Genomic DNA, 15755 nt, shown 5'->3' with positions numbered 1-15755 from the left:
CATTGTCCCCACCTACCTCAAATTTTAATAGATATAAAAGTTTACAAGGGGAAAAAAGTAGTAATTGGCACTAATAAAAATTTTTGTTTAGCAGTACTGGTCAAAATTAAACTGGTTGGCAGCTCGACATCCAAAGCGCAACTTGGTTTAAATTTTAATACAAACTTGTATAATGAATTTTAGCTAGTTTTAGTTGTCCAAATATACAAAAAAACTTTAATGAAATATAAAAATAAAAAACTGTATAAAAATTACTTTCCAAGTACGCTCGTTATCACTAAAAGCTTAAAAGTATGTGATATTTTTTTCACTTGTGAACTTATTATAAGAGCTAACGGTTAAAAGTATGTAATTGTTTTTCACAACTGTGTGTGTCTTATTTGTGTTATTAAAAAATTAAATATTTTATTTTACTATTTATTAGGCCTGCTCTGTTGCCCTGTTATGATGGCCTAATAGATTAAAAATCACGTACACGAAGGTTAAGTAATATGTGAACGAAAACTGATAAAAATTGGCGCAATTTGCATAAAAAGTAAAGTTTAAAAAAAAATGTATAAATTGTAAAAACAAAAGTTAGATTTTAATGTTTTTTTTAGTAATTTTCTGTTTTTTTTTTAGCCCTTCGCTTTTTTAACGTGTTGCCTAACACTTAAACTTTCCCGCCAGCTTCTGAGTATATCAAGTCGCTTACAGTCAAACGAAATTTTGAGAGCTATGTGCACCAGTTGTACTTTTTAATATCAAAAGTAATAAACACGTAATTTTGTTATTCATTTCGAAATGCTGCGCATGTTAAGTGGATTGCTGTTATTTTGGCATATATTAATGTGCACACAATATCAGGGATCGAGTGCCGCAGCATTTACACCGCGTCAAAACCGTTTTGAAAAAGATGAGCCTTTACGAATTGCTGCGCCAACGACTGAAGGCATTAAAACGAATGCCAAACTTGAAAGTGGTAAGAAAAAGCATGGAAAATAATGATGTAAATCTGCTAAAATAAGTAACAATTCGCTATGGCTTTAACAGTTACATTGAAAAAATTGGCATCTAGTTTTCCCACCATTTTATTATTTCACCTACCTTTTTTTTCTAACGGCACTTAACATACATACATATGTACATACATATGTTTGTACATACGTACATTACATGCGCCTCATTATTAGGTCTTTTGAAAAAATGTCGCCCATGCAAGCTGGGTATCAAATGCGTACCTCAAATTCAATGCCCCGCCCATGTGCGCATGGAAAGCCACGAAAAGCCGCAAATTTGTGATCTTCCTGCTGGTAAATTTGGATACTGTTGTCAGACAGGGCAAAATCACACTGCCCCACGGCCCGCGAGCGCCAAAGAGCGGCGATCCGGGTTGCCCGCCATATTGTCTCCATCAGTTTTGGAGGAGGCGCGTCGGAACTTTGAGCATCTAATGCACGGAGTGGCTCAGATTCCTGTGCGAAGAGGTTTCCCCGATTTCGCCCACGGACTGGTGTTCCACTCAACCGCCAAGGATGATTTGCACAACTTTGCCATTTCCAATAGTGCCATCGAACAAGTTATTACCACCCAGCTTTTTGGCCAGAAAGAGCAAGTACCTCTGGACGATTTTATTACTAATAACGTGCCAACCAAATTCACGGAGACTCCGCTGGCAAAGCACTGCCAGCCGCCGCCTATTTGCCGTGACATTCAATCGGTGTTTCGCAGTTTGGACGGAACTTGCAACAATCCCCTGCCTCAGCGTTCGCTATGGGGAGCTGCTGGCCAGCCGATGGAACGACTTTTGCCCCCTGCGTATGAGGATGGAATCTGGACACCGCGCGCCCACTCTGCCGATGGCACCCCACTGCAGGGTGCACGTAAAATCTCGCGGACTCTGCTGGCAGATGTGGACCGACCCCATCCCAAATATAATCTCTTGGTTATGCAGTTTGGACAAGTTTTGGTATTTGCGTTACATTTATATGATGGAGCAGCAATTTACAATTTTTGTTACTTTCTAGGCCCATGACGTGTCTCAAACTTCGTCTGTGAGACTAGAGGATGGCAATCTTGTACAGTGCTGCTCCCCTGAGGGAAAAATAGCGCTCAGTCCGCAGCAAAGGCACTTTGCCTGTATGCCAATCCATGTTGATCCAGAAGACGAGTTTTTCGCGTCTTTTGGTGTACGGTGCCTGAACTTTGTGCGTTTGTCTTTGGTGCCGAGTCCCGACTGTCAACTGGGCTATGGCAGACAGCTTAGCAAGGTAACGCACTTTATAGATGCCTCACCGGTTTATGGATCCAGTGAGCAGGCATCCCGTGACCTTCGAGCCTTTCGAGGTGGACGTTTGGAAATGCTCAACGATTTTGGCAGGGAGCTGTTGCCACTAACCAATGATAAGAAGGCTTGTCCAAGCGAGGAAGCTGGGAAATCTTGTTTTAACTCGGGTAAGAAAAATGTAAGGTTAATTCGGCGACCACTTTTCAATAATTTTGTTGAAGTTTCTAACAGTTTAACTAAATTAAATATCCTTTTTTATGAAATATATTATTGTAGATTGTTATTAAGAAATATTAACAGCAGTACAGCAAAACTCATCACCGAATCATCTAAAAGCCAAAAATCAAGCAAAAACTAGGAATTAGTTAAAGAAGTAGTGTTTCAAAGGGCAGACGGTTGGTATTGTAGATTTTGTGTACTCTGGCTGTCAGTAGAGCGCTTTCAAGTTTTCTCGGTATGGCAAAACTGCTCTAACGACGGACGTTCAACTCAGGTCAATGCAAAAATTTTGTTGTTAAGCTTAAGGTTACAACAAAATACAACAAATCATCTTAAGATTTCTATCCATTTTTTTACTCTTTTAAAATCGATTCTGCATTTATTGATATTTGACCATAATTGATATTTACCAAATTGATATTTACCATAAAATATATATGAGTTTTCGGAAATATTCCTCTAAAAATTTTGAAGAATGCATTGGCAGGGCAGCTATACTTTTTTCAATCAACTTATGTTTTACTAGAGGTATACCATAAGGACTATTATAATAAGGACTGTATAGGGACAGAATTTGTATTAATCTTTGAATTAATGAAATTAATTCATTTGAATTAATTTAAAAATAATTTGAATTAATTTATAATTTTTATAATTTAACTATTCCTCTATTGTTCCCTTAGAACATTTTTAATATTCCATGAAAACGACAATACGCTTATGATATAATCATAACCTTTTTCTTTGTTAAAACTTGTTGTTTTCCTTTTCAGGCGATGGCCGCACCAATCAAATCATTTCGCTCATCACTCTTCAGATTCTTCTTGCTCGAGAGCACAATCGTGTAGCGGACGTTTTGCAGCAACTGAATCCTTCAGCTACTGATGAATGGCTTTTCCAAGAGGCACGGCGCATTGTCATTGCTGAAATGCAACACATAACGTATAATGAGTTCTTGCCCATCATAATTGGACCGCAGCAAATGAAGCGCTTCGGATTGGCTCCTCTTCATGAGGGATATGCTCGAAGCTATAATGTTGAGGTAAATCCGGCCATAACCAATGAATTTTCGGGAGCTGCCTTTCGCATGGGTCATTCGAGGTAGGATCAATGAGTGTGTGCTGCCCTGCCTATAAATTAAATTACACTTTCAATAGCGTCGACGGCAAGTTTCATATTAGACAAGAGCACGGCCACATCGACGAAGTGGTTAATATCCCAGATGTGATGTTTAATCCTTCCCGTATGCGAAAACGTGAATTTTATGACGATATGCTGCGTACTCTCTATACTCAGCCGATGCAGCAGGTGGATAGCTCAATCACACAAGGAGTAAGTACCTTACCTCTTGATATTTTTTATTTTTTGTTTGTATCTAAAATGCTTTCTCTCTGAGCAGCTTAGTCGTTTCCTCTTCCGTGGGGACAATCCATTCGGCCTTGACTTGGCTGCTATCAATATTCAGAGAGGTCGCGACCAGGGTCTTCGTAGCTATAACGATTACCTGGAGCTGATGGGAGCGCCAAAGTTGGAGAGTTTTCTGCAGTTCCCCAGCGAGGTAAGTTAATGAAATTTGTGTTGGTCGGCAACAAAAAAAATACACACGGCTATTTAAAATGCTAAAACAAATATTAAATATTGAACAAATCACGTATCAACTAAGCATTCTAAAGCAAGTTCCTAAGTTTATTCATTGTACGGTAATCAAAGCCATTTTATGTATATGTATGTATAATTTATTTTCTTAAGAACAGATTTTTTTTATTTCATAGATCGGACAGAAGTTGGCTCGTGCCTATCGCACCCCCGACGACATTGATTTGTGGGTGGGTGGCTTGCTGGAACAGTCCGTTGAAGGGGGCGTGGTAGGCGGGACCTTTGCAGAAATTATAGGAGATCAGTTTGCGCGATTCAAGCAAGGCGACCGATACTTCTATGAGTACGACAAGGCAACCAATCCGGGGGCCTTTAACCCACAACAGCTGCAGGAGCTGAAAAAAGTGACATTGGCGCGCATTCTGTGCGACAATTCCGATCGATTAACACTGCAGGCTGTTCCCGTTGCTGCTTTTGTCCGGGCGGATCACCCAGAGTGAGTGATGTTAAAAAGGGATACAATTTACTTTAATGCTTAATACTTCCTTACAGAAACCAAATGATTGGCTGTGACGATCCAAACTTGCCTTCTGTTAATTTGCTTGCATGGCGCACTTAAGATAATGTGCAAACTGATTTTTAAATTCGTTTATCAAGCTTTTAAACTGTATTTTTGTATGCGAATGTTCCAATGAATGGTATATCCCCGTTTTATGTAACTGCGGCTGAACAAAGAAACCATAATAAAGGTCGAAATCGAATTGGATCCAGATATTAAGCTGATTTTCATTGCTAATAATACGCAAGTTGCTACTAAAGAACTCTCTTTTTTTTATAAAATCTCTCGGACCTCCTCGTCCTGCCTTACTCTTTTAAACATTACATTGTTGGCTAGGAGACAAATATTTTTTCCGACAACAGAGCTGGTTTCTTTATATGGCCTCTCAAAAATGTATTAATTAATTCTGCTAATTTGATTTGCACTTCGGCTACTGTTTCTCTTATGAAATATATACATATGTGAATATATTTTGGTTGAGTTTTATTGTTTCTGGCGTAGATTCGCTCTTGGATTATCTAGTCAATTAGTGGATGTTCGCATTTGTAAATAACATGATATGCAAATTTCAAGCTAAATTAAAATGTATAACAGAATATTATTATATGTCTAAATCAATTCCGCTCGACTTCGCGGGCAGGTGAGTGTCAACATACAGGTATCTGTGAAGTCTTGTTTAGCCTTAGTATTTGTTATTTGTTAATCTAATTTTATGTACTTAACGTAAGTCATGTGAACTAATCAGTTGTGTCAGACATAGTGTTTCCCTTTGAAATCTGTGCCTAGCCCGGCAGTAAAACTCAATTCTTTATTATTGGGGCTTTCCGAACAATTTTGATTGAACACAAACAACAAAAGTTAAACCAGACATAAATAGCTTGTGGGCGTCTGGAAGTATTCCATCAATATTTCTATGGTAATAAATATAATTCAAGTGCCATGAAAAGTTTCCTTTGCTAATTCAGGTAAGTGGTGTCAATTAAATGGTCAATAAACATTGTTTTGGTGCACCGCCGAATCAACCAAACACTTCGACCACAAGTTGTCGAATGGATGCCATCGAAGTTTTATTGCATGCTTTTGAAGCACGCTTTTGTCAGAATAAAACTGGTTTCATGGATATATTTTCACCAATTAGTAAACCTAAGTAACAAAAAAAATAAAAGATGCCTAAATTAAAATTTGTCGGTACTCCCAATGGGACAGGCTATCGATTTGTGAATTATAATTAAGTCGCGAGTTCACTACATGTTTTGAAACGTTAATTTAATTTCTGTTTTTTTCCAAAAAACCCAAAAAGACAAGGGGTGTATTTAGATGGGCTTAAGCAGACTGGGGATGTACCGCCAACGGAGATGATTATTTTGCACAGCATGAGCTCTGACGATGTCGACTTTTGGCTGCTCATATGGGTTAGGGCCCGTCATTGTGTTTTATTGAGGATCTCGCGAATGGAACAAAGTGACAACTAAACTTAAATCGATTATTGATGCCCATGCCCATAGACATTCTCATCGGAGTAAGAAATGTAGAGAAAGTAGTCCTTGTCCTTATGTTCCTGGTACAGGGCTCCCATAGTGGCCGACGTTGGAGGTATAACGTTGTTCACGAAAAAGAAAAGTGCGTCGTCCGGACGAAGGTGGATGCGCTTGCGAATAAGGAAGTAGAACTGACCCAATGTCAAGTCAGCTGGAACCAGGTACTTCTTCTTGTCCAGCTCAGGGTGGCGGGTCTTCGGCGCCTTTTCGACAATCACTGGAACACGGTCCGGGTACTTGCGTCGGATTTTGTCGCCCTCGTTGCGACGCCTGTCGAAGGTGTGATCCTTCTTGTACTGAAAGTGCATGTCCATTGGATACCGACTTGTTTGCAAAACGATTTGGTGCGAAAAAATAAATTCGGTTTTGGATTTGGTAATAATACTGTGCCCGGCTGAATTTTTTTTTCCAATATAGTTTTCGATTTCTCTTCTCTAGTGCCACAGCTGGTTTTGGCAACTAAGGAAACGCCACCTTTGGCTCTCAATTAGACATATGTATGTATGTATGTATATATTTTAGAGAGGTCAAAACAAAAAAAAATGGGTTTTAAAGTAAAAAGAAACTTAATGTCGGTCGCGGCAGGAGGAAGAAATAATGTAAACAATATATACGCTTTAGTGCAAAGCATTTCATAAGTTAATTAATAAAAAACAAAAAATAAATAAAATAAAATAAACTCAAAAAAAAAATAATAGTCAGATAACAATTTAAACAGGAGTTCCGAATAATATAAAAGATTTTTAATTTATAAAACTTATACTTTATTGTGTTATATATTTTTGTATTCTGTTATAAAATTTGTTTTATTCAGTGTACATTTTGCTGGCCCGCAACAGATTATTTTTGCCAACGCTCAAACCTTGGCTCTGCTTCGGAGCTCTCATTCCTCCATTGGTTCTGGAGCTGCCCGGTTCTTCGCACTCGTACGCTGATTCCAATACCTCGGATCTGCCCGGCTCGGTTGCTTCGGCTCGCCTCGTGTGGGTGTCACACAGTTTCAGTTTGGTTGAAGGCGCATTTCGTTTTTGGCTACCAACTGCAACAGGTGAAATCTCTCCGAATCCTTGTGGCTATAAAAGTGAATCGGTGAATGTCTTGGTCTAATACAATTATAAAGGACCATGGTGCTAGAAAAAGTGGTAGAAAATCCTTTATGTGGTGTTTGGGTTTAAGAAAATAAAATACACCCTTGTGAAATATGTTGTGAAATGAATAACAAAAATTAACCGCCTGACTAAAATAATTAAAAATATACTCGTGCTTGTTATAGTTTTCATTATTTCGTAGCAATTGTTTATTACATGATCCAACCTTCGAAAAAGAAATGTGATTGTTTGTGCAGAAATCCCATAAAATGATCAAAGTTGATTTGCCCGAACATACACTTCCGATTTTAATAGGCGATAAGTTCTTATTCAGTTCGTTAATCTATGTATCTGTGCAGCGAGCGTAAATAACAATTACTAATGAAACTCACGGGTGCGAAACAAATCACAAATATTATTCCATAATCTGAAAAGTAATCTTCTTGATTGTATTGTGGGAGCTAATTCAAATAATCAGTGAGGAAGCGTTAAGCATATGACGAAATGTTAAAAGTTTTTTGAAAACTAATGAAGCTAATGTTCATGTCCAATTGAACATGATTCCATTGAAACTATTAAAAAATGTCGACGAATCTCCTTTGTAATATTTCTAATGTTCTTTCGACTAAGTAACTAAAAAAAGTTACTGTACACGACAAACTTTTAGTGACCACCTACATAAATGTGTCGATTCTCTGCTGTCCTTTGAGAAGAGTTTCCAACTATGTATAATGTTTTTAATAACAATTAAAATAATTTGACATAATTTTCTAATTTTCTAATCGTGAGTATTGGGCCCAGACCCTAGTGGAATAAATCGAGTATGCACCATTAAAAGCTGTAAAGGAGCGTAATAAACGTATTAAGGAAAATTAGTTGTTGTTCAGTTAAGTGTCATTGGTGCGGGCCATGTGTTGGACTACATTAAATGGAATTCAAAACTGCTAACTATCTGGATTCCGGGTGCCCGATTTTAATGCAAACAATCAGTCCCAGCTTCCAATCAAGGAAAATATTGTGCAAATAATTTGTTTAACTCATTCTATACTGCTTCCTCGGTGGCACAATTGTATACTCAAATCATTTTATTATTAACATTAATCTTTTCAAGCTACATATATTGTGTTTCATGACGTGATTGGCACCTTATTTTTTCTTGAATTTTTGTCACCCTTGAAGAGTTACGTGTACAGATTGACCCGAATTCCGTCGCAAAGTTCACGGCAACTCGATCATTTCGTGGGGAGGCGACCTAGCCGAAGACGTTAATTATTTTTTTTAATATTCACCTTTTGGGCAACTGTCGAATTGTGCACTCCGGCCGAAAAATTCGAGACAATAATGCTAGCTGGAGCACATGCGAGAACAAATATTTGTTAATTAAAGGTAGGAACCCGGCGCACACCTGTCGGCTATCTTTTGAGGTCCGGAGAAACAGATAAGCAGTTAGAGTTTAAGTATGTAGTTGGATTCCAGCGTCTAGGAGTAGAGACCGGAACGACTCTCCTGACCAATCTCTGTTTACGAGAGCTCTAATTACGCAAAACTGAATATTTCAATTAGCTGGTGAGAACTAAAATAAAGAACAAACAGAGGTGTAAAGCTGTCACGGCTCGTGGGGCATTCAATATAGATATAAATGCATGCATACGTATAGGGCCTGCGAAACGAGATGTGTGGACTTGGCAGGCAAACAGGCAGAGATCGAAGCATTGTGTCTAAAAATAATAGGTTAAATATGAATTTTATGCCTGTGATAACATATGTTAATTAGTAAACTCCACTGATGTGCACTTGATCGCCTTCTGTTTGCTCTGAATTTGTTTGTCTGTCCTGTTTTCCGTGTCAGTGTCCTCGTCAAGTGTGTTTAGTGTGTCTATCCTGCTCGGTCCATCCTAAGGCGACCCTTAGCGACGCTGATTGCCGTAGAATTTCGCTGTCAATAGTTGCGGTTGATTTTCTGATTTGTCATTTGCTTTTGTACGGATTTGAAAATCAATCAAACACGCGTTCCCGCCACCAAACGTGACTGTTTAATTCACAACCTGCCAAATATCATCAGATTGACCAGCAAGTCACTGGCTATTTATTTTTATCATTCCCTTATTTTGCCTACATACTGACGATGACTTTATTGTGGATGCAGTCCCGTAACATTTATTTTATGTATATCTTTTTTCCCAATTCCCGGCAGTTTCAAATAAGCCAATGCAGCTGAAGGAAAAAAAATGCTAAAATAGAAAGTCCATCATAAAAATGAACCGCACAAATTCCTTTTAGAGGCGTGTGCAGAGCCGGAAATCGGAGCAAACGTGGTCCGGCACAAAAGGCAATCATGAAGTGTGTGTTACCCAAGTTCGTTTTCCGCTTGCTTCTCCACCACCTGCTATTGACAAAACTTTGTTGGCTCCACGGCGTATACGCGACTTCAGCCAGCTGCCACGACAGCTATAATGGTTTCAATGTCTTTCCCAATGGCAGTTCCGATCTGCGCCCCGACCCCAATCCCACCGACGTGTCATCGGGTCAAGCGCCACCGCCGACATTGACATTGCCCCCGTGGAAGTGTTGCTGCTGGAATGCAACTAATCAAGTAAGTGATTGATACATATATTTCGCCATCACTTCTATGTTTTCCCTCAAAGGGCAGGGACACACAGGTTGTTCGTTTGCTTTTGAGAGATAAACACTTGTGGCCTCGTAGTTCGACAATTAAAGTTTGAGGAGTAGGGACTTTACTTAATGTTATTTTAATATTTTTTAAAGATAAATATCAAAAAAGTTCAACTTAAAACTAGTGTAACTTTTTAAGAAAATAAATAATTTAAACAATTTTAAATAATCTGTTTTACATTGAAACAAGAAAGGAAAGCTAACTTCGGGCGGAGCCGAAGTTTATATACCCTTGCAGTTAAAACCGGATATATATCGCAAACATCGGATATAGTTGGCCGATCCTTATGGGAATAGGAATATATACTCCAATTTATTACAATACAAAATCTAAAAAAAAGTCCCAAGCTTCTATCTTCAAAAATACGAAAGTTGATATTTCTACCAAATACCATTTCCGATCGTTCAGTTATATGGCAGCTATAGGATATAGTCGGCCGATCCTAAAGAAATTTGGTAGGTTGGATCAACTGACCAAAAATAGAGTCTGTACCAAGTTCCAGCTTTCTATCTTCAAAAAAACGAAAGTTGGGTCATTTCCGATCGTTCAGTTATATGACAGCTATAGGATATAGTCGGCCGATCCTTATGAAATTTGGCATGTCGTATTATTTTGCCAAAAATAGCTCTCACCTAAAATTTGAACTCTCTAACTCTAAAAATACCAAAGTTATACCATTTCCGATCAATCAGTTATATGGCAGCTATAGGATATAGTCGGCCGATCCGGGCCGTTCCGACTTATATACTGCGTGCAAAGGAAAGAAGGGTGTGTGCAAAGTTTCAAGACGATAGCTTTAAAACTGAGAGACTAGTTTGCGTAGAAACAGACAGACGGACAGACAGACAGACGGACAGACGGACAGACGGACAGACGGACATGCTCATATCAACTCAGGAGGTGATCCTGATCAAGAATATATATACTTTATAGGGTCGGAGATGTCTCCTTCACTGCGTTGCACACTTTTGGACAAAATTATAATACCCTCTGCAAGGGTATAAAAATATAGAAAATTGGCGGAGCACCATTTTGTAGTCGTGTGAATGTATGTAACATAAAGAAAGAATCATCTGACCCCAATATATTCTTGATCAGCATGTCCGTCTGTCCATCCCTCTATATGAATGCTTCACCCAAAGGCAAACTTTATGGGTCAAAATCAATCTAATTAGTACAGCAATTTTAACTGAGTAGCATATCCTTTGGTTGCCCACTATATGAGGGGACACTAACCACATTTTATACAACTTCCAGAGCGAGGAAGCGGAGTGTCGCTGCGAGGGGGAGGCGCTCACCCGAGTACCACAAACACTAACGATGGCCATGCAGCGACTGACAATTGCGACGGCGGGCCTGCCTCGCCTTCGCGCCACGGGCCTGAAAGTCTACGCCCAAACCTTGATGGATGTGTGAGTAGTTGCGGTTATCCTATGTGCGAACAGTGCATAGGCAACGGACATACATATATTCAGAGACACATCCTTATGTTTATTTTCAAACGACATCGCAGCGCCTTCACCGACTGCTTACAGCTGGAATTGATACAAGATGGGGCTTTCGCTAATTTAAAGCTCCTACGCACAATGTAAGGCTTAATGATAATTGGCAAGGTCCTTTAACAAGCGATTTTGGTTTTTGAATTGCAGCTACATTGCAAATGCTCCCAAGCTAACCTTTCTATCCAAGGACGTATTTTTCGGAATTTCGGATACTGTGGAAATAATGTAAGCCAAAAACTGTTCAATTAGATGAGGGAGGCAGAAATTAAGCCATAAGTAATAAACTCTCGCAACTTTCAAACAGCCCCAATTTCAAAGGCTGTCGGCCCACCTAGTGACGATATTTTACACAATTTACAATTTACATAATTTACACTCTTCAGTTACATATAGTAAATATGTAACAGAGTAAAACAACTTGTAAGGTAACACAAGTCCTTAAAGAAGTTAATTTTTCTTCAATGTAAAACATCTACAAATAGCTATGAAAGGTCTCAAGTTTGCGGTTCCCGTTTTGGCCTTTAGCTTGAAAATCCTGTTTACTGCGTGGCAGAAAACTAAGTTTTTATAGCAAATAAGAAGCTTAAACGCAGAAGACAAACTATTTTTTCCTCTGCTTCACAAAGAGTGTTTTTAAAAATGGTTTAAAAAAAAAAATAGTTTTTTAAAAATGATATATAATATATATTCGAATCCATGGTAGCAGAGTGCTAATACCAAAAAATATGAGAGACTTATAAAATTTAATTGCAACATTTTTCCTTGCAGACGCATCATAAACAGTGGACTCACCAGGGTTCCGGATTTAACACATCTACCACCCTACAATATTCTGCAAATGATGTGAGTGCAAATTTATGAAACTTTAAATATTTTATTTCAAATTTTTTTAATAAATAAACCTTTTTTTGTCCCAGCGATCTCGATAACAATCAAATAACTAGAATAGATGCAAAATCTATTAAAGTAAAAACTGCACAATTGTATGTATAAAAATCTTTTGCAAATAGTAAAGTAAACCATTCAAGAGCTCCGACCTTTACAGAATTTTGGCAAACAATGACATTAGCTATGTTGACGACTCGGCGTTCTGTGGGTCGAAGATAGCAAAACTGTAAGTACTTGTAAACAGGAAGCACAACACAAGTGGCTCTAATACTAAATAATATTGTTGTTTATTTTAATAGCTCTTTAAAAGAAAACCGAAAACTAAAGGAATTGCATACCAATGCCTTCCATGGAATCATCGATATAACAGAATTGTCGGTATTTCAGCATGAATATTAAACTATTATAGAACCAATGTTTTTTTTTTCAGAGATTTGTCCAGTACATCGATTGTTGAAATGCCCTCTGCAGGACTCCAAACAATCGAAGCTTTGTACATACTTAACACACACACTCTGAAGACGATACCCTCAATATATAATTTTAGAGTGAGTAAACGATTTATTCATGGAACAATTGATATTGATGACAATTGATTTTTTAAATTGCTTAGAACCTACAAAGGGCTTACCTTACCCACTCTTTTCATTGTTGTGCTTTTCAATTTCCATCACGGCATGATCCTCTGCGACATGCTCAGAGGATGGATGAAATTGAAAAGTGGAGGACACAGTGCAAAGGTGAACGAATATCTCGAAAAGAGAGAAGTATACTTAACAATTTAAAAAGGTAAATACGCAGGTCAGTAGTTTAGTGGCTTTTTTTTGGATTTTTTTTGTTTTTTTGCATAGTCAATCGGACGGTTATGGTATATTTGGCTCAGAAGCATCGCCTACAGACGTAGTTTCTACGCAATTCGCCTCCGTTGATTACATGGCCGATGCGGCTATGAACCTAGGATACTTCCATGAAGAAATAACCCTTAATCCGGACGATGAACAATTCGCTGAGTTTTGTGGCAATTTTACATTTAGGTAACCATACTTAATAACTTTATTTTATATTTTGATAATAAATTTTACTACGTTACATTCTCTAAGAAAACCAAATGTGGAGTGTTATCCCATGCCAAATGCTCTTAATCCGTGTGAGGACGTTATGGGTTACCAGTGGCTACGAATTTCCGTATGGGTTGTGGTGGCTCTGGCTGTTGTTGGAAATGTAGCAGTGCTGACTGTTAATCTATCGATAAGGTAAATTGAAACGAATTCTATTTATTGAAACATTGCACATAAAAATTGAGCATTTAAGAAAAAAGAACTTTAGAAACTAAGTTTGACCTTAAAAAATCGTTATATGAATCATGAAACCCCACAATCCCCAAGATAAAATTGGAACCCTAATTTTTTTGTATTTTCGGCATTTATATTGTTAATTATGCATTTCAGGCCTGAAATAACACCTGTGGCACGCTTCCTAATGTGTCACCTGGCGTTTGCGGACCTATGTTTGGGCCTCTACCTCTTTTTGGTGGCCTCCATCGATGCACATTCCATGGGGGAGTATTTCAACTACGCTTACGATTGGCAATATGGTGGGCGTCTTTTCCAATTTTCCATGGATGCACGGATTTGGTTTTAATTTTCTTGCTTGTTGTTTTTTCCAAAGGGTTGGGTTGCAAAGTTGCCGGTTTTCTCACTGTATTTGCCAGTCATCTGTCGGTGTTCACGTTGACCCTGATAACTATCGAACGCTGGGTGGCCATAACCCAGGCCATGTATCTGAATAAACGCATTAGATTGCGCTCTGCGTCCATAATTATGTTAGGTGGTTGGATTTACTCGATGGTCATGTCCTCGCTGCCTTTGTTTGGTATTAGCAATTATTCCTCGACCAGGTGAGCTTTTGCAACCAACTTAATTACTTAATGAAATGACGCTTCGGGCTACTGCAGCATCTGTTTGCCGATGGAAGTTCGAGATTCTTTCGACACGGTGTATCTGATTGCCATTCTGGGATGCAACGGAGTAGCCTTCTTCATCATTGCCGTGTGCTACGCCAAAATTTATTTGTCTTTGGGTCGGGAGACACGTCATGCACGTCAAAACAATCCTGGAGAGTTGAGCGTGGCTAAGAAAATGGCTCTTCTGGTAAGTGGAAATTGACTTTTATTAAATGGACGTGTAATGAAAGTATTGTTTTCCGATAAAATTTTGTTTTCCTTTTTAAAGGTATTTACAAATTTTGCTTGTTGGTCACCAATCGCATTTTTTGGACTAACGGCATTGGCCGGCTTCCCGCTAATCAATGTCACCAACTCAAAAATTCTGCTTGTGTTCTTTTACCCATTGAACTCCTGCGCAGATCCCTATTTGTACGCCATATTAACAGCTCAGTACCGACAGGATCTATACACATTGTTGAGCAAGTAATTATTATACTTCGCTATTATTTGACTTTGAACTTTCTAAAAACTTTTTAAACTTAGATTGGGCTTATGCCGGAAGAATGCTGTAAACTCTAAGGACAACTCCTCTGGAATGGGTACAACACGATTCACGATACACCGACATTCCTCCCTCACCTGTAGAATACCACCCGCTCTAGAAGTGGAAACCCAGAAAATGTTGACTTGCAACGAAGATTATGTTTAAATTAAAGTTTATGTATTTTAATTTGCTGTTTTCTCCTGATGTGATATATCTATAAACTATAAATTACTAACCTAGCTATCTGTTTAAATTATGAATTTCAGTATTGATGTTAATTTAAACCTATAAGATTGTTAAACAATCCTTGTCATAAGTATTTAGTTTACGACTCATAGTTTAATGTAAATATACCTAAACTATACCCAATAAGAATGGCTAGCTACACGGAAATTTTTATATATGTATAATCTTTGAATATACGACTATATACGAATATTTTTGTATACGAACAATGTATACAGAAAATGTATACGGTTTATAAATGTATAAAATGTGTGAAAATGATTAAATTTCACAATAAATATTACTTTTCAACATTTTTTTGAGTGTGGTAATTAATAATTAAATTAATAAATAAATTATCTTAGTTTCTTGCTCGTTTCTGAACACAGCTCTTGGTAAGCTTTGAATTTTTGATTAGTTTTTTATATAAATTAATTTTTGAAAAAATCGTTATTATGGTAAAAAATAATATAGTAAAATTATCCCTTTTGATCCCGACACTCTGTGTCTGTTTAAGGGTTTAATTTTTACAAAGTTCTTCAAGTGCGATTGTTTGGGTGCGAAAAACCGTATGGGTGGGTAAGAATGATTGACATGATTTTTAAGAATTTTTTAAGAAAATTTGTTCAAGATCCTGCTGAGTTTAAAATTATGGGAATAATAATATTTGCCGGAGATCAGTTGGTCAATTTAAATTTGTAAAGACTTCTA

General features: G+C 37.9%; 3 protein-coding genes across 4 annotated transcripts; 2 read left to right on the top strand and 1 right to left on the bottom strand.

Annotated features, from left to right (window-relative positions):
- Positions 1 to 665: 665 nt before the first annotated feature.
- On the top strand, positions 666 to 4853 carry Pxt (chorion peroxidase). The gene is made up of 8 exons (XM_017249550.3): positions 666 to 961; positions 1173 to 1948; positions 2007 to 2433; positions 3259 to 3586; positions 3643 to 3817; positions 3885 to 4043; positions 4258 to 4577; positions 4634 to 4853. The coding sequence occupies exons 1-8, from the start codon at positions 784 to 786 to the stop codon at positions 4698 to 4700; spliced, it is 2430 nt and encodes an 809-aa protein (XP_017105039.2). The 5' UTR covers positions 666 to 783; the 3' UTR covers positions 4701 to 4853.
- Positions 4854 to 5586: 733 nt separating this feature from the next.
- On the top strand, positions 5587 to 15217 carry Lgr1 (Leucine-rich repeat-containing G protein-coupled receptor 1). Of its 2 annotated transcripts, XM_017249541.3 has the most exons (18): positions 7159 to 7226; positions 9461 to 9859; positions 11198 to 11352; positions 11454 to 11528; positions 11590 to 11667; positions 12211 to 12285; positions 12360 to 12425; positions 12488 to 12556; positions 12630 to 12704; positions 12761 to 12878; positions 12944 to 13119; positions 13182 to 13364; positions 13431 to 13583; positions 13779 to 13924; positions 13999 to 14227; positions 14285 to 14480; positions 14562 to 14758; positions 14819 to 15211. In XM_017249541.3, exons 2-18 carry the CDS (start codon positions 9602 to 9604, stop codon positions 14982 to 14984), a joined length of 2415 nt encoding a protein of 804 aa, XP_017105030.2. In that variant the 5' UTR covers positions 7159 to 7226; positions 9461 to 9601; the 3' UTR covers positions 14985 to 15211. The 2 variants fall into 2 exon arrangements, with proteins under 2 accessions (XP_070136935.1, XP_017105030.2); XM_070280834.1 differs by lacking the exons at positions 7159 to 7226; positions 9461 to 9859; positions 11198 to 11352; positions 11454 to 11528; positions 11590 to 11667 and adding an exon at positions 5587 to 5605 and having other exon boundaries at positions 14819 to 15217.
- Positions 6030 to 6644, bottom strand: Atg8b (Autophagy-related 8b). Its single transcript, XM_017249344.3, has one exon. The coding sequence runs from the start codon at positions 6490 to 6492 to the stop codon at positions 6124 to 6126; it is 369 nt and encodes a 122-aa protein (XP_017104833.2). The 5' UTR covers positions 6493 to 6644; the 3' UTR covers positions 6030 to 6123.
- Positions 15218 to 15755: the final 538 nt, after the last annotated feature.

The sequence above is a fragment of the Drosophila bipectinata genome, chromosome 3R (assembly GCF_030179905.1).
Source record: "Drosophila bipectinata strain 14024-0381.07 chromosome 3R, DbipHiC1v2, whole genome shotgun sequence".
NCBI lineage: Eukaryota > Metazoa > Arthropoda > Insecta > Diptera > Drosophilidae > Drosophila > Drosophila bipectinata.
The sequence above is the reverse complement of the archived record's forward strand: the minus strand, read 5'-3'. Positions and strand labels throughout refer to the sequence as shown.

What these genes read in the sequence shown, in the direction of transcription:
- Pxt (XM_017249550.3), top strand. Translation starts at nt 784, where the DNA reads ATGCTGCGCATGTTAAGTGGATTGCTGTTATTTTGGCATATATTAATG. An exon ending in GAATGCCAAACTTGAAAGTG is followed by an intron (nt 962 to 1,172) that starts GTAAGAAAAAGC and finishes CCTCATTATTAG; the next exon opens with GTCTTTTGAAAAAATGTCGC. An exon ending in TTCTGCAGTTCCCCAGCGAG is followed by an intron (nt 4,044 to 4,257) that starts GTAAGTTAATGA and finishes TTTATTTCATAG; the next exon opens with ATCGGACAGAAGTTGGCTCG.
- Atg8b (XM_017249344.3), bottom strand. Translation starts at nt 6,492, where the DNA reads ATGGACATGCACTTTCAGTACAAGAAGGATCACACCTTCGACAGGCGT.
- Lgr1 (XM_017249541.3), top strand. Translation starts at nt 9,602, where the DNA reads ATGAAGTGTGTGTTACCCAAGTTCGTTTTCCGCTTGCTTCTCCACCAC. An exon ending in TACAATATTCTGCAAATGAT is followed by an intron (nt 12,286 to 12,359) that starts GTGAGTGCAAAT and finishes TTTTTGTCCCAG; the next exon opens with CGATCTCGATAACAATCAAA. An exon ending in ATACTTAACAATTTAAAAAG is followed by an intron (nt 13,120 to 13,181) that starts GTAAATACGCAG and finishes TTTTTTGCATAG; the next exon opens with TCAATCGGACGGTTATGGTA.